This window comes from Rhincodon typus, chromosome 4 (assembly GCF_021869965.1).
Source record: "Rhincodon typus isolate 14 chromosome 4, sRhiTyp1.1, whole genome shotgun sequence".
Taxonomy (NCBI): Eukaryota; Metazoa; Chordata; class Chondrichthyes; order Orectolobiformes; family Rhincodontidae; genus Rhincodon; species Rhincodon typus.
Window position 1 is genome coordinate 28,507,852 of NC_063335.1, and position 18,550 is coordinate 28,526,401.

Genomic DNA, 18,550 nt, shown 5'->3' on the forward strand with positions numbered 1-18,550 from the left:
CAGGTATTTCTTAAATAGTAATAGATAGAAAGTTCTGATAGAGTCATATAGCACTGAAACAGCCCTTTGGCCCATCATGTCTATGATGACCGACAAACACCAAACCTATTAATCCCATTTACCTGTTCATAGCCCACAGCCTACTATGCCCTGGCATTTTAAGTGCTCAACCAGATGCTTCTTAAATGTTGTGACAGTACCTGTCTCTACAACCCTCTCAGGCAGCACATTTCATATTTCTTCTGCCCTTTGGGTGAAAAAATTTTTTCTCAGATGTCCTCTAAATTACTTACTCCTCATTTTAAAATTATGCCCTCTGGTCTTAGACATGTCTGCCATAAGGAACAGATTCTCACCATCTACTCTGTCCATGCCTCTCATAAATATTGTAAACCTCAATCGCATCCCCCCTCAGCCTTCTCTGCTCCAGGGAAAGCAAACCCAGCCTATCCAGTCTCTCCTCATAACTGAGCCTTTCCACCCCAGGCAACATCCTGGTGAATCTCCTCTGCACCCTCTCCAGTGCAGTCACATCCTTCCAATAGTGTGGCAACCAGGACTGCACACAGTATTGAATTTGTGGCCTAACCAATGTTTTATAAAGTTGTAACAAGACTTCATTGTTCCTCTATTCCACAGCTAATGAAGGCAAGCATCCTGTATGCCTTCTTCACCGTCTTTATCTACGTGTGCTTACACCTTCAGGGATCTATGGACTTATGCACCAATGTCCCTTTGTTTCTCAATACTCCCTTTGGACCTACCATTCATTGTGTAAATCCTTTCCTTATTGGACCTCCCAAAATAATCACTTAGAACTTACCGGGATTAAATTGCATCTACAATTGCTTTGCCCAGTTTACCAGCTGATCAATATCTGACCATCCTCCTCACTAACAACAACACCACCAATTTTTGTATCATCTGTAAACTTACTAATTATACCTTCTACATTCACATCCAAGTTGTTAATATGCATAACAAACAGCAAAGGTCCCAGCACTGATCACTGCGGTACATCACTTAGAGAGAAATGACTGCTGGTGGTTTAACTTGAGGGTCACCATGCCTCAGGTGAGGGGGCAGGTTGAAAAAGAGAATGCTTCATGCTAACCTCAGCTAGTGCAGGAATTGAACCCACTCTGCATTACAAAACCAGCCATCCAGCCAACTGGATTGGAAATCCCAGTTGGTCTTGTCAGGAAAACTCTCATCTCATTAACAAATGCCAAATGAAAGATTGCATTGTCATGCCTTCCCCATACTGCTCGAAATCCTCAGGTATCCTATTTCGTAATTAATGAGATTTGGTTGGCACTGACAAACTAGCATTTATTACCTGTCCTCACTTGCCTTTGAGAAGGTAGTGGTGAGCTTTCTGCGTGCACCATTGCAATCCATGTGGCAAATGTGCTGCCAGAATGTTGCCAGGCACTGAGTTTCTGAGTTTTGACCCAGGAATAATGAAACAACAATAAGAGTCCAATGATGTATGACTTAGAAGAAGATATGTACTTCAATCTATTTGCAAGAGACCATGTACGGCAAACAGTTTTATGGATTCCATTCACAAATTATGTCAGAAGGTGTCTAATAGCTTTGTGATATCCTCAGTGACTCCTAAAAAGAACGAATGGATATCCAGGTTATCACTCCTTAAATTATTCAATTCTGATCAGTTGTATTTCACTGGTAACAATAATATGATTGCAGCTGTATTTTTTAGCAATCCAGACAACAGTTATCCTTAAAAGTGCAATCAGATTCTAAACCAGCCATCCAGTTTACTTTTAAAGGACTTATTAGACAATAAAGTCTCCATAGCCCTACTCTCTCATTAGAGAGACACACACACAGCTGGTGATGAATTTAACCTGAAGGCTACCACACCACAGGAGAAGAAGAGAAGTTAAGAAAGTGGAACCTCTACAGTTAATGTAGGGATTGAACCCACACTGTTGGTTTCACTCTGCATTGTACCAGCCTTCCAGCCAAATGAGCTAATCAACTTCTGATACAGACCAACCAGAAGCAAAACATTTTCTCTGCTTTCTTTCCACAGATGCAGCCAGACCTGCTCAGTTTCACAAGCAATTTCTGTTTGTGTTTCAGAGCTAACCAACTTCCTGCTTACAAATTAGCATCAAGGGGCCAGCAAACTCATATACTATATACAGTACTCAGTGACGAAAATAAGTGCTCTCATTAATTCTGCTTGATGATAATTAATTATGCATTTACGCCATCTAGTTCTTTAATCCACGTTCACAAACACAAAAGAAATTAGAAGGTTTAAACTACAGTAAATTTATAATGAAGGTGCCTACAAATAATGCGATAAAATTACCAAATCTATTCTGGAATATTTTAGCTTAAAAATATCTGGAAAGCTTAAGACCATCCAGAATTTTCACTACAGTAAGCCCTTGTCTCCTGCAAATGTAAAATTCTTGAGTATTTTTTTTGTTTGTTCATGGAATGTTGCCATTACCAGCCAGATGGGCATTTAATGCCCATTCCTCATATCTAAAGTGCAGTTAAAAATCAACCACATCTAGACAACGAAGAAAGTGACGGGGTTATGTGCAATAATTTAGTGTTTGATCCACTGACATTTAACAAGAAAAAATGCAGAATGATTACAGTTGGTTACAAACCAAAGAAGTTGAAATGACAAAGGGAAAGTTTACTGCATTTGAGAATAGTTAAGTTGCTTTTTAAAGCTGAGTGATTCGACAAGTTATTTCTCCAATAGCAATGTATTTATATTAGAACCATATAAGTTTTCCTTGGTCATTTTAAATAATGACATTGGAAAAATGTTTAAATAATCTACTTTTGATGATATATACAATTTAGCTCAAAATATATGCTTACATGAAAGCATTTATGACATGAATAAACAGATCAAACATTCTATTAAAGTTATATTAAAAAATGAATCATACTGCTGGCAGATGCTGAATGTAATTATTTGGCAGTAACTTTATTCTTAAATCGAAAGTTAATTTTAAATCAGACATCATGTTTGAGATGGAGGAAACTGCAACGTTTTCTGATAGGTAATGCATGCATTTCAAAGGAATGTCATCAAAACAAATCTGCAATCTTTTATGAGATGTATTCACATAAAACAGGCAGTTATTAGCCAGTGATAAGTAGCAGTGGCATGGAAATGCCGGTGTTGGACTGGGGTGGACAAAATCAGAAGTCACACGACACCAGGTTATAGACCAACAGGTTTATTTGAAATCACAAGCTTTCAGAGCTCTTTCATGAAGTCTTTTCCAAATCAATGTGAAAATGTCAACACGGGGAATGGAATAATATTTCAATTTGGACATTGAGGAAATCCTTGCATCTTGCATGAATGTCCACAGCACCATCCATTGATTTATTTGGCTATCAGTTGACTTCCCCAGGTCACACATCACCAGCTGAAAAACCAGCAAGAACTTGTATTTTATACATCATAAAGGATGCATCCTGCTCAAACAACGTACACCTTCACCCCATGTCCAGAACAATATCCAATATTAATTTGACTTCATGTCCATTTTATTAGCATGATTTTGTTCCTGCCAGTTTCCACTTTATTGTCAAATTATGGTTACTTTGTGGCACCCATACCACAACAAAAAAGGTCAATTAAAAAGTGCCAAATTATTCAGTGCAGAGCGATTAAAATCAGCAGATAGTGCGGACTTGAATCCTATCATCCTGGTCATAATAAAATACAAGACTCAGAGATGAAAGTGCGATGTGTGAATGCTGGTGACACCTGGTTCCCTTTACTTAACATTCTCTTTCAATAATCACATATCTATTGCAAGTCGAATGATCAAACCCCACCCATGACTAAAACTATTTTGAAATGTGAGGATCAGTACACAGGATTGATACGGCTGCCCAATCTACCCATTAAATTTCAGTCACTGATTGATCTAGTACATCACCCAGTAAAGTAGCGGAGTGCTACTTAGTGAGAGAAGCAAGACACATACCTTTCAGTAATGCTCAGCACTGGAGCTTACAGAATACAGTATTAAAAGCAATTGGAACAACAAAACACTGCCCATTGCTTGATAAGTGTATTGGGCTGATCTGGCTGGAAAACTAACAGTATGTTCAAGGTTCAGACATAGTGGGAACTGCCAATGCTGGAGAATCTGAGATAACAAGGTGTAGAGCTGGATGAACACAGCAGGCCAAGCAGCATCAGAGGAGCAGGAAAGCTGACAGAATGGCTCAGTGATTAGCACTGCTGCCTCACAGCACCAGTGAACCTGGGTTCAACTCCACCCTTGAGTGACTGGATGTATGGAGTTTGCATGTTCTCCCAGTGTCTGCATGTGTTTCTGCTGGGTGCTCTGGTTTCCTCCCACAGTCCAAAGATGTGCAAGTTAGGTGGATTGGCCATGCTAAATTACCCATAGTGTTCAGGGATGCGTAGGTTAGATGCGTTAGCCATGGGAAATGCAGAGTTAGGGGGATGGGTCTGGGTGGGATGCTCTTCGGAGGGTTGACATGGACTTGTTGGGCCGAATGGCCTGTTTCCACACTGATGAGATTCTCTTCTGTAATGGGTAACCAGAAAATTAAACAAAATGTGAGCTATGTCTCTTCATTAAGTCCAAATTATACAATTTGAGTGCAGTAACTTATAGTTAAATCATTTCCAAAAATAATATTCACCTTCACGAAATACCACATATGAATTCTACCTTAGCTTCAACTCCTTCTGTCTCTGACCTGTATAAAATGCACTAAAGCAGTCTCAGTAGCTTCGTAATGAGGTATTACCTTGGAGATAACATCTTGAATTTGACTTCTTGGATGGTATGTTCCATCATCATATCGAAATCTGTACAGCATATGATCAGGTTTAAACTGGTGTTTGTCTGTTACTGAATACCAAAGTACATTAGTCAAAAAGGGGCAGCCATTGGATAATAAGATCAATTCAAAGCTGAGCACAGCTGAAGTATTATTAAGTACTTTCAACAATTTTAAACAGTTTAACAAAAGCAAAGCAATTCGTTATGAATATTACTTTTTGAGATTAATGTAGATATAATCCAGTCTAATTTTATTGCCATCACAATTTCTACTAGGCAGATTAATATGCTCATTAATAAAGTTTGAATGCTACATTTAGACTAAGGGAAGATAGGATTTGATCACTGTGGTCAGTTCACACATTAAAATGAACACAGTTAACATTTAGACACTGATAAATATCATCACACAGTGATCATCTGTGTGATGTGTCAGTTATCAAATCTATTTCTAATTTAATTCAATCTTTAATTGTTGCGCACATAGCTACTGCAGAAGTCAAGAAATTTCATACATTGGAAGAAAATATAGAACAGAAAGTACAGAACTGTACAGAACAGGAACAGGTCCTTTGGCCCATGATGTTGTGCCGAACATGATGCCAAATTAAACTAATGCTTTCTGCCTGCCCTTGGTACGTATCCCTCCATTCCTTGTATATTTATATGCTCATGTCAAAGTCCCTTAAATGCCCCTATTGTACCTGTCTCCACACCACTCCTGGCAACGCGTTGCACAGTCCTACGACTCTCTGTGTAAAAAAACTTGCTCCTCATATCTCCTTTGAACTTTCACATTAAATGTATGCCCCCAGTATTAGACATTTCAACTCTGGGAAAAAGATTCTGACCATCAACCCTATCTATGTATCTCATAATTTTATAGACTTCTGTCAAGTCTCCCCTCAGCCTCCATTGCTCCAGAGAAAACAACCTGAGTTTTTCTCACCTCTACTTATATCTCATACCTTCTAATCCAGGCAACATCCTGGTAAACCTCTTCTGCACCCTCTCCAAAGCCTCCACATCCTTCCTGTAATGTGGCGACCAGAATGGAACATTATACTCTAAGTGTGGCCTAACCAAAGTCTTACAAAGCATCCTGGCTCTTGTACTCAGTTCCCCAACCAATTAAGGGCAAGCATGCCATATACCTTGTTTACCACATATGCCTTCTTTACCACATATTTAAAAATATTTAAAATATATTTAAAAAGTACACCTGCAGTCTAATGACAATAACAAACCCAAGTCATTACATTGTACATTGCCCCAAGAGGAGGGCTTGTACATCTGAAATTACCTTGCAGCAAAGTCCCTCCAGTAGTGTAAACTGAAACTAAAGATAAACACAAACACTCTAACTCAAGGGAGTCAGGCAGGGATGTCTTCTGTCAACCAGAGATAACAAGGTGTAGAGCTGGATGAACACAGCAGGCCAAGCAGCATCAGAGGAGCAGGAAGGCTGACGTTTCAGGCCTAGACCCTTCTTCAGAAAATTTTCTGAATTTCCTTTCCTTAAAGTCCTCTTTTATCCAACTTCAATCGACTTCCTTTAGATTAACTACCATCCCTTTGTAATCATTCATGACCAAAAACGAATCAAGTTTCAGCAGAAATGAACTCTGAACTACCAAGTGGTCAAACTGTGATTACTTTGCACATAAAATATGAAGTAAAGGTGGCAGCAAAATCATTCAGTAATAATTGGTGGAGAGAGAAACAGAGTTAACATTTGGAGTCCGGTCTGACCCTTCTTCAAGGAAGAGTCATATCAGACTTGAAACATTAACTCTGTTTCTCTCTCCTCAGATGCTGTCAGACCTGCTGAGATTCTGCAGCTTTCGCTGTGTTTGTTTCAGATTTCCCATATCCGCAGTGTTTTGCTTTCATTCACTAATAATTCTCAGTAATAGCAGTGTGTACTATCTGCAAGATGCACTTCAGAAATTCACCAAAGATCCTCAGACAACACCTTCCAAACCCACAACCACCTCCATCTAGAAGGACAAGGGCAGCAGATACATGGGAACACCACCACCTCCAAGTTCCCCTCCAAGGGGACTCACCATCCTGACTTGGAAATGTATCACCATTCCTCCAGTGTCGCTGGGTCAAAATCCTGGAATTCCCTTCCATCTGGCATTGTGGGTCAACTCACAGCAGGTGGACTGCAGCAGTTCAAGAAGGGATATCACCACCACTTTCTCAAGGGCAACTAGGGATGGGCAATAAATGCTGGCCAGCCAGAGATGTCCACATCCCACAAATGAATATAAATAAATAAATAAACAAACAAACAAACAATGGCTTCTACGTCCCAGTTTCCCCTTTATACAAGCAAACTTAATTGCTCTAGCTCTCAACGGGGGGAGTACAATTGAGAATGGGGTTGAGGAGCTTATCAGTCATGATTGAATGGTGGAGCAGACTCGATGGGCCGAACAGCCTAATTTCTGCTCCTATGTCTTATGGTCTTATGGTCTAACCTATTATTCCTACACATGTTCACAAAGTGAAATGAGATTCAGGGATGGCTGGCTTAGGAAACTTGCTCTGGATCCTAAGGCACCTGAAAGAACCAAGTGTGAGGCAACCAGATTCCAGCAGCACCTCTCTTGCACACTCAAAGGGTGCCAAGGCCAATGTTTGTTCAAGCACTGGAGAGAACCTGAACACAGGTTCATTGTCAGTTTCTGAAGAGAATAGTGGGATTTTTGCATTAACTTCTAACAGTCCAGTGGTGCCAGATACAAATGGTGAGGTGCTACAGGTTCATGGAAATGTTAGTGTGCTGCACTGTTTGTTGTCACTTCAGAAAGCATTGATGGTTGTGGAAACTCTTCCTAACATTAGGAGCCACAGACTGTTGTTGTCAACACAGTTTACTGTGGATTATATGTGGATTGTTTGCAACCCATCGCAAATTTAGTTTCTTTCTATTTGCACATCATTTGATCTATGCAAAATTCTCACCACCATCTCCACATCTGATTAATGTTCCTTAACCAAAACTGTTGAAAACCAGGCCACATAAATCACATCCTCAGCCAAGGCTGATCATTTATCCATATACCTTAGACAAAGAACATTATCATCCTCTTTTACTCTCTGAATCTCACTGTAGGCCAGTATAATGTAAAATAAAATCCTTTTAACAACTTCTTCCCATGTAGCTGGCACCAGATCTGAGCAAAGTGATTACTCGTGAAGATCATCCATGAATGTTTGAAGAAACAATACTTCGATACAGTGGCTTTCTATGACAGTCAGTTATTGAGAAAGAGGCCCTCTCAGTGGTACAGGAGTCAACTCAATATCCTTGCGCATCCAGGAGAAATGATTTTATCTCCCTCTACGTTCTACACCATAACTAAAGATTAGAAGAGTTCCTATTGTAAAATCCATATTTCTAGTCAACAAAAACTATGCTTGCTGTATAACACTTAAAATTAATCATATGGATCAATCAAACCAAGCTTTTGGCTGTAGCAATCAACATAATCTGTTCAATGATGAATCTGCCTTAACAATACCATTCCTGAGCTTATACCACCACATAGATGGTGGTGCTAATAATTTCGGGAAGGTGCAATAGGTGCTGAGTGGGGAGGAAAGTTTTAATGACACCCATTCACTTGCAGCAAAATGTCCAATGACTGAGCCAGAGGATATAGCTGCATTTCCAATGAACAATCCAGTTTCCTGTATGGGGCTGGATTTCAAGTGGCATCAATTGCCGGCCCATTTCACTCAGTTTAATGGCTGAAGACCATTCCACATGGGTGTGACGTTGAAGGACAGTCCAACCCTTGGAGAGAATAGAAATATCTGCACATTCAAAAACAGGAAGATAGCATTATAATACTAGAGGGAAATTTGAACAGAACCAATCAGTTTCCAATTTTCCAACTCAAAGGTAGATCCAGACAAGCACACTGCTGTAAATAAATGAACAATTAAGGATGGGAATTTGAAAATTTGTTTGTTTATTCTCGATGCTACAGTTGTCAAATTAACTCCTTCAGACGAACTGAGATTACAATCAGTAGTGGAACTTCATGTACTGTATCACATTTAATTTATTTCATGTTTTGCTATTTTCCCCAGAATTTCAGAGGCTGAGGGGTGACCTTATAGAAGTTTATAAAATTATGAGGAACATGAACAGGGTGAATAGCCAAGGTCTTTTTCCCAAGGTAGGGGAGTCTAAAACTAGAGAGTATAGGTTTAAGGTGAGAGGGTAAAGATTTAAAAGGGACCTAAGGGGCAACGTTTTCACACAGAATGAGCTGCCAGAGCAAGTGGTGGAGGCTGGTACAATTACAACTTTTAACAGGCATTTGGTTGGGTATATGAATAGAAAGGGTTTAGAGGGATATGGGCAAATGCTGGCAAATGGGATTAGATTAATTTATGATATCTGGTCAGCATGGATGAGTTGGACCAAAGGGTCTGCGTCCGTGCTGCACAACTCTATGATTCTATGCCCTTCCATACATTTAGTCAGAACAACTACTAACCCCACAGTCACTCACCATGATGGATGATTCCATTCTCGAGCAGTGCCTGACCAAGGTGTACTCCTTCCTCTGGTTTACTGATCTCTTTAATTTCCAGCAACCAAGCAACAAATTCACTGAGGTATCAAAGCAATAAAAGAAAGAAATAAGACTTAAATCCTTGTTCTTATCAAAATTAAATTACTTAAAAACAGTCCCTCTGTAGCCACTGTCATTCTAAATTGTAACCTGTCAGAATTTCCATAATTCCAAATTTGCCATAACTGTGATTAATTGTCACAGGATTCTCAATCGCAAATACTTTATGATTGACAACTATATAATTTGCAAACTTACACTGTGATAAATGAGGACACTATAGCTTGGTTTAATATTGTGGGAGAGTCTGGATTTTCATCTACCACTCTACCACATGTACCTAGTTCGAATTTATTTATATATTTCATCATAGCATACCTATAGGGGATTTCACTTACAGCCATCACATGTCCTCTGCATTTAAACACTGGCAACAGATGGGAAGTGGGCTTTCTACCATTTCTTCTTCCACCCAAGGAGATCCAGGAAGAGGGTACTCGGATGCAGACAGACGGTGCAGTTCCAAGGTACAATATAATAGCAAACTTAAGGTCTTCAGGCTCTTAAGGTCTTCTTTCTCTTTACACTGGTCCTCCTCTTTTCTTTTACTGCAATAGGACTCACTAATGTTGGACATTGAGTTCCCTTTAACACTGAAATTTTCTCATGTTTCCTGTACAGCATAAGATCTCATGTAACTGCTGTTACAAGGACAAAAGAAAGATATGATAAAGGCCACAAGGATCATGAGGCCATGACAATCCAATGAACTGATATCAAGGAATTATCTGGTATTACATTTATTCCATTGTCAGAGCAGTGTTCAGGAAATTCAAGGTCCTTTTCCCAACCTGAATGGAACTTAGCCAGCAGATGAAATGTGCAAAGAGGCAACTGTTATCCTGACATTTTAAAGAGTTGCCTCATCTTCGCTGGGTAGAAGAATTCCAACAAATGATTGATATAGTGTAGATTACCAGCCTCAAAACTGAGATTTATCAACAAGCGCTCAGAAACAGAGGCAGTTCTGGTTAGGAGGCAGCACTCATCAGGTGCTTTCTCCTTCAGACCGACGATGGACAAGGAGAAATTGAGGGAAGACCACATAAAGTGTTCCTTAACACTTTGGCTAGACCGCTGGATGCTGCCTTCATGTCTTTACAAGATCTACACATTCTCTACAAACTGCCTGGTCACCTTCTGGTTTCAATGAGCCATCAATTGTCAGGGATCATTTACAATAACTACTCCATTAAATCTAAACTGCTGCTTCTGACTGAACTGAATAAACTATCAGTCATGTTCTTACAAATGGTCAATTACCTATAACTGTGGTGCCAAACCCCAAAATTGAACATGAACAACAGCACACTGCATCACAGTGATGTTGACCCTAGCTTGCTTTATAAACTGGGTCCAGAAACACGGTTTGGGAGCACAATTGGGTTAGGTTGAAAGAGAAACCTAATGTACATATCCAATATATCAGTTAGCTTCAATCGCTTTGCTAAGTGTTTGTCCTGATCTTTTTTAAAACAGATTAGTGTGTCAATCTTTAATTAAAGTATATCTTTCATATCTGCCTGCTATCAAAGTAATCTGCTTTAATTATTTATTTATGATAGAGTTTTGTGAATGTTGTAAGCCAATTTCTGAATGCAGACGATGTTCATAAATCTATTTACATCCATACAATCAATGCCTTACAGCACCTGAAAAAACTCAATCTGTCTTGTCTTATTCTTTTTGTCAAAAACAGCATGTTAAATCATTATGGACCTTTAAGAAGGTAGCCTCGACCCTAACATTTTCATATTTTTATGGTAAATGTAAAGTGCTATGCTCCAGATGCAATGCGACTGGTCAAAGTACTAGGCATTAAGCAAAACGCAATTTATTTAAAAACTACAGTTAAAATACAGCAAAAGAAAGAGAAATTTAGAATAACTTAACTCTATTAGAAAACTTAACAGAATAACAGATATAGTCGCTATTACTAATTAACTGTTCCAATATAGCAACATCCTATAAACACAGCCTTTGGCGAAAAGGCAAATTCAGGAAAAACAGGATTTGTCTCACATGCAATCTAGGAAGACAATATCCAGCTTTTGGTTGTAGTTGAGACAGGGTAAAATAGCTCCCACTTTTTCAAGCCCACAACATCAACTTCTGAATCTCAAAGCTAAACAACTAAAAACTAGAAATCCTGGTCTGGGAGAGCTGGCCACACCCATCCAGGCTGCTTCTATTGTTCCAACTTTAAAAAAACTCAAGGTGTCACAAGCAGTTTACTCTCGTGGCATTGAAAGACTGCACGAGACCTCCACCTTACAACCTCTCTTCAAAAAAAAGACAAAAATAAAGTCTTTAAGCCACAGCATCATCACAAATGTTATGTTCATAAAAAATTCCAATCACCAATCTGTGTCACTCTCAACAAAACCAGATAATAAAATCTTGAACAAATGGTTTGGGTCGAAACAAATTAAATAGCAGGAAGGCTCCAGAACTTCATTTTAGACTCTTGGATGTGAACCATCTAATTGATCTTATGTGAAATTTTCTGGTTATACATTTTCATTTTGGGCTTTCTGTGTAAAGATACATCCACTGAATAGTGTCAGTAATATATTATTGGACAGTAAGCCTGGAGATAGATTTCTGTCTGATATTCTCAGCACACCCAAATACGGAGAGGTTAGTCACCTGTACATGAAGGTTTACACTAAGGGATTTTCCATGATGCAAATGGAGTGCTTTAGCTGTGCTCCAGAGATAAAACATCAATTCAGAACAGAGATCCTTTACCTACATGGCAATCAACATTCTATCCTATATCCCCATGTTATTTCTAATGCGTTATGTGTAAATGTTACTCAATAAGACTGGAATAATTAGTCCATTTGGATGTAAGGGCAGCCAAAGTGACCGCTGAACCTTCATACGGAAACCAAATTATTGATCCAGGACATAGATAAGCTGTACAAACTCCAGAAAAGTCAATCCATTCGACTAACCTTAGCCAGGGTAGTGTTATACTGTAGAATTTGTCCCAGCACTCAGTAAGGAAAAACCATGCTTATTTCCTGTTCCTGAATACCAATCCCCACTGTAGAGGATTTCCATAAGACTTAAAGATATAGGACCAGAATGAGGCCATTCTGTCCATCGGGTCTGCTCCACCATTCGATCATGGTTGATATGCTTCCAACCCCATTCTCTTGCCTTCTCCCCATAACCTTTGATCGCTTTACTAATCAAGCCATTGGTTTTGAGTAAGGAGTAGTTTAACTTCAGCTATGACACTAACAATGACTTACTGTCAGGACTCAGGTATCAGTATGAAGGTATCAGTCTGATTCCCCAACTACACTAAATGCTACAAACACTGTATCTCAAGAACAGGTTCAAGAATTTCAGAACAGAAGGGAAATGCAGAAAATTGTCCGAAAATTTAGAACAAAGAAAATGCTAGTATGTTAATTAATGTTGAACCTACCAACCTACCTGCCCAAGAAACATTTTGGAAATGTGCTGAGTTTCCGTTTTCTGTCCTTGATAACATTTTCCTCTTTACACAGCATATGGTAGAGCTTTTCCCCTTTTTCAGAGATCATCAACCAGGTATCTTGCTCCACACCGAGCTTCAAACCTGGTCAAAAATGAAATCACATCCTTATATTATTCAGGAGGTTGCTGTCTACAAACTGTAGTGGTATTCTGTTATATTAAGTGACTTTTCTACTTATCTATTAAAAGAATAAATTTTCTGGAGATTTGCACTTTCTCAATCCACATCAGTGTTTATTGTGTTACACTGGCAGCTATGTGAACAAATCTGTGGTACCCAAGAGAATCTCCAGAGTCATCTTTAAAACCTACTATTGTTATGGGATTCAAGCAATTCAAAACTTAACATTCGACTCAGGCACAGTTGAAGACTCAGGTGATAGGGTCATATAGCACGGAATCAGGCCATTCAGCCCAACTTGTCCATCCCAACCAGATTTCCTAAATTGAACCAGTCCCATTTGCCTGTATTTGGCCCATATCCCTCTAAATATTTCCCATCTCCCTCAAAACATCAGAAACTCTCCCACTTTAAGGAGAGTGCCAATATTAGGGAAACTGGTGACCCACTGCAGAGAAAATGGTGTACATCAGGAATCAGCAGGTAATGCGTTCATGCATGTTGCCACTTTGGGCACCTTGACACAGGTTGGTTGGCATTAAGAGGCATGAATTACATGCCTTCAATTTATGTAGGGTTTTACACCATGATTCGCAGTTATCATAGAAAACCTACAGTGTAGAAGCAGGCCATTCAGCCCATCAAATTCACACTGACAGTCCAAACAACATCCCACCCACACCCACCCTATCCCTGGGACCCAGCACTTCCCTTGGCTAATCCAGCTAGCCTACACATCACAGACAATTTAGCACGGCCAATCTACCCTAGCCTGCACATCTTTGGATTGTGGGAGGAAACTGGAGCACCAGGAGGAAACCCACGCAGACACGGGGAGAATGTACAAACTCCACACAAACAGTCACCCGAGGGTGGATTCAAACCCGGGTCCCTGGCGCTGTGAGGCAGCAGTGCTAGCCTCCAAGCCACCATGTCACCTTAAGCTGCTATAGGGATTTTTGAAATGTTATTGCTATAGGAATGATGTTATTAAACTGGAAAGGGTGCAAAAAAAAAATTTACAAAGATGGTACCGAGACCGGAGGGTTTGAGTTATAAAGAGAGGCTTGATAGGCTGGGACTTTTGTCCCAGCATAGGAGGCTGAGGGATGACTTTACAGAAATTTATAAAATCATGAGGGGCATAAGGTGAATAGCCAAGGTCTTTTCCCCAAGGTAGGGGAGTCCAAAACTAGAGGACATAGGTTTTAAGGTGACAGGGAAAGATTTAAAAGGGACCTGAAGGGCAAATTTTTCAAACAGAGGATGGTGCATGCGTGGAATGAGCTGCCAAAGGAAGTGGTAGAGGCAGGTACAATTATAACATTTAAAAGGCATTTGGACAGACAGATGGATAAGAAATGTTTAGAGGGATATGGGCCAAATAAAGGCAAATGGGACTAGTTCAGTTTTGGAAGCCTAGTTGGAATGGATGAAGAGTCTGTTTCTATATTTAAAGAGAGGATCATAGACCGTGTTGTTTGGAGAAAGAATTCAGTTTTAACCCACCTGAGGCAAACCATTGATCTGTTTATAAGAACGGGGTTTAATCAATCTTGATTCTTAAAAATACTTGTATGTTACTATTATTTAAAAATACAAATCAATGGCCCAATTTGTTGTTGTAAGCAGAAATATTTACAGTCACAAAGTGCACAATCTCTATAACACACACAAAAATAACACCAGAGCATGGATTTGTGAAATAACAGAATAACAAAATAAGAGCATCAAGTTCCTAGGAATGACAATAACTGACAATCTGTCCTGGACTTCCCACTTAGATACGATGGTCAAGGAGGCAAAACAACACCTCTTCTTCCTCAAGCAGCTTAGGAAATTCAGAATGTCCATAAGGAACCTCACCAACTTTTTACAGATACACCACAGACAGCATACTGTCTGGGTGCAGAACAGCTTGGGACGGCAACTGCACTGCACAGGACGGTGAGAAACTACAGAAGGTGGCGTGCAAAGCCCAGACCATCACGGAAGCCAACCTTCCATCCGTGGACTCCACTTATACTTCTCGTTGCTGCAGAAAGCCTGCCAACATCAAAGACCCTTTCCACTTTGGTAATGACCTCCAACAACCCCTTCAGTCAGGCAAAAGATACAGAAGGTTGAACATACACGCCAACAGGTTCAAGAACAGCTTCTTCCCTGCTGTTATTAGACTGATGAATGGACTCTCTAACTTCAAATAATGTTGATCTTGCTTTGTGCACCTCCTGTGCAGTGTAACCTGTATGCCTCACTCAGTGATCTGCATGTCCTTGCTTACTATGATCTGCCTGTACGGCTCACAAACAAAGTTTTTCACTGTGGTTAGGTAAATAAATTGAGACATTATGTTCCCATCAAAACTAATGAGAAAATATCCAAGTTATATTGGTCAAGGCTCTAAATACTAAAAACCCCAGGTTTGCATAAAATATTGTTAATCCAAGAAATTCTTCCACACATTGCAGCCTTTGTTGCAAACCAGCTAATAAAATGATGGTGACATTTTTGCAAGTGGAGGTCAACACTACTATAACTTCATTTTTCTCAATGGCTGAGATAAGCAAAATGCATAAATCATGGTATCTTACTCTTTCTTCGTTCTCGTTCCTTTAGAAAGGCCTCCAGCCATTCCTGCTTGTCCTCTGATGTTTTTGCCATGCAGACAAACCACTTGTTTTTGGCAGTATTGTGTATTTTCCAACCGTTGATAACTGTATGACCGCTGCTGTGATAATCCGCTGGAATAAAACACAATTCTAGTTATGCTTATCAACACCAATCTATTGTAAAACCACAACAAATATATTTTTATTGCATATGTGAGAGAATAAAACATTCCAACGCATTCTGCAAGAAGTTTACAAAGCAAAATTAGACAACTGGAGATATCTGGTCAGATAGCAAAGTGAGGGGAGCTGTGGCCTATTGATATTATCACTAGACTATGAATCCAGAAACCCAGCTAATATTCTGGCGATCCAGGTTGGAATCCTGCCATGGTAGATGGTGGAATTTGAATTAAATAAATACCCACGATGACCATGAAACCATTGTTGATTGTCAGGCAAAACCCATCTGGTTCACTGATGTCCTTCAGGGAAGGAAACTGCCATCCTTACCTGGTCTGGCCTACATGTGACTCCAGACCCACAGCAATGTAGTTGACTCTCAGCTGCCCTCTGAAATAGCCCAGCAAACCACTCAGCTGTAACAACTGCATTGACCCAAGCACTGGCAAAAAACAATAGCCACGTGCAGCATTGTGAGCCTATCTCTATCACATGGACTGCAGTGGTTCAAGAAAACAGCTCACCACCCCCTTCTCAAGGTCAACTAAGGATGGGTAATAAATGCTGGCCAGCCAGAGATATCCAGATCCCACAACTGAATTTAAAAAGTAAGCCCTAGATCAGAGAAGAAGGTTTTAAGGAGCATCATAAAATAAAGAATGCAAGATAGAAAGGCTGAGAGTTTCAGGGAAGAAATTCTGGAGATTGGACTTAGACAGCAGAAGCCACGTACACAAATAGTGGAGCAATTTATATAATAAATCTTCAGGAGTCCAGAACTAAATGAGGATAATTTCAGAGGTCTATAGTCCATAACTACAGGAGAATACAGAGGGAAAGGTCATGGAAGGATTTGAAATCAAGGATGAGAATTTCAAAATTGAGGCAATCCTTGACAGGGAACCAGACCAGATTAGGTGCACAGGGATGATAATTGAGCAGAACTTGGGTGTGAGGAAGGATGTAGACAACAGAGCTATCAATAATCTCAAATTTGAGAATTTTAAAATGCAGGAGTGTAGACAGGAAGGAGTGATGAAACAGCCAAGTCTCAACATGACAGTGGCATGATTCAGGGTTTCTGATGTTGGTTGCAGTTTGAGAATGTTACAGTGTTTGCAATCAATGGTCTTAGCCATGGTGTAGAACACCCTGAAAGGAGCAATTTGTGAAATACCACAAACACTTTGAGAAGTATGATATTGTGATACTTCTTGGAGCACCCACAACCTTACGTCAAGCTACGAGAGATGCAACACTGAACATGAGCAATATTAAAAAAAAAAGGATTTGGAAAGGCTTAATTCATTTGTTCAGATTGCAAAATAGGATGCATGTGAAACAATACTAAAGGTGAGTGCCTGAATCACCTTGAATAAATCATACACCGAATAGGTTGGACTGCAGCAGTTCAAAAAGAAAGTTCACCAATACCTTCTTAAGGGCAACTTGGGATGGAAAATAAATGCTCACCCAATGATCCCCATTTCCCACGAGAGAATAAAAATAAAGATTACTCTGCCCATTATACATTAGAGTATATAATGCTGGTCAACATCAATATGAAAATTAAAATCTAACTAATGCATCTATTTACACATTATCAGATCCAAAAGTCCAGCTCTATACAAAATTACATGAACCTTGAAGTTGATGACATCTGAGCTGTTTATTCTCATCAGTCACTTTTCACTTTTTTGACTAATTTAACTTCCCCAAGTTGGATAGCTATTGCAGATTATATTTGGAAACTGTTGATTTTGCAAAACAAAATCATCATTTTGTTCATGATTATTGGTCTGAATTTTAAGATGTTTGTCTTAATAGTGCACTTATTTGATGGAAACAGTTCTTTTTTTATTTTAGTTTACTAATTCACACTTTGGGCAGTCAAACCCACAGCGCCACATCTCTTTTTATAAGCACAATACAAGCCCAAAATCATGCTTAAAATAGTCGAAAGCCCAAAATAATCCTTAAAATTGTCAACTAAATTACTCCCATCACTGATCCACATTGGCTCTCTTTTAATCAGTTCATATTTGTTTAAGTTTTCAGGCAATGTCTGGTAATGTCTATACAACTGGCCTCAGACTGACCAATCTATAGTTAGCTGGAGTCTCTTTCCTCTCCATCTTAAAATATAGAAGGGTAGTTACAATTTAATTAGATCAGAAAACAACTGTATATTGCAGTTAAAGACTACAACATTTACTTGTAGACAGGGCACACACCAATCATTTTGGATGTCCCCGTCATGGCAAATTTTATGAATAAATAACATTGGGTCAGCATAAGAAGTGCTGAAATTAGAAATCTCCTTGTCATCACATCATTACCAAAATATTTCAACTTTGGATCTCTGCTACTGATCCACAAATGTTTGTGAGGTTGATGGAGCATCAATAAATTGCTATGTTAAGAATGAACTATGAAACCATTAGCAAAGTATGTTGACCACCTGCTAGATCCAATACGCTGAATATACAGAGAACACCGCTTTATGCCAAAGAACGAAATACTAAGTCCCTTTTCTTCTCCTATCTCTGAATGCTGCCATGAAATTTATCTTTCTAATATTTTGTTGGAGGTCAATGATGACTAACCTGGATTTTATGTTCA

The 18,550-nt window shown here is 39.4% G+C and overlaps 1 protein-coding gene across 3 annotated transcripts in view; it reads right to left on the bottom strand.

Moving 5' to 3' along the window:
* Positions 1 to 18,550, bottom strand: part of prex2 (phosphatidylinositol-3,4,5-trisphosphate-dependent Rac exchange factor 2) — a 248,085-nt gene that overhangs the window by 148,897 nt on the left and 80,638 nt on the right. For 2 of the 3 annotated variants that reach the window (XM_048596381.1, XM_048596383.1), the window contains exons 9-12: positions 15,728 to 15,877; positions 12,950 to 13,094; positions 9,377 to 9,477; positions 4,804 to 4,907 (exon numbers count right to left, since the gene is read on the bottom strand). In XM_048596381.1, coding sequence (XP_048452338.1) covers positions 4,804 to 4,907; positions 9,377 to 9,477; positions 12,950 to 13,094; positions 15,728 to 15,877 — 500 coding nt within the window. The remainder of the gene's footprint in view (positions 1 to 4,803; positions 4,908 to 9,376; positions 9,478 to 12,949; positions 13,095 to 15,727; positions 15,878 to 18,550) is intronic. The other variant, XM_048596382.1, reaches the window with a different exon arrangement.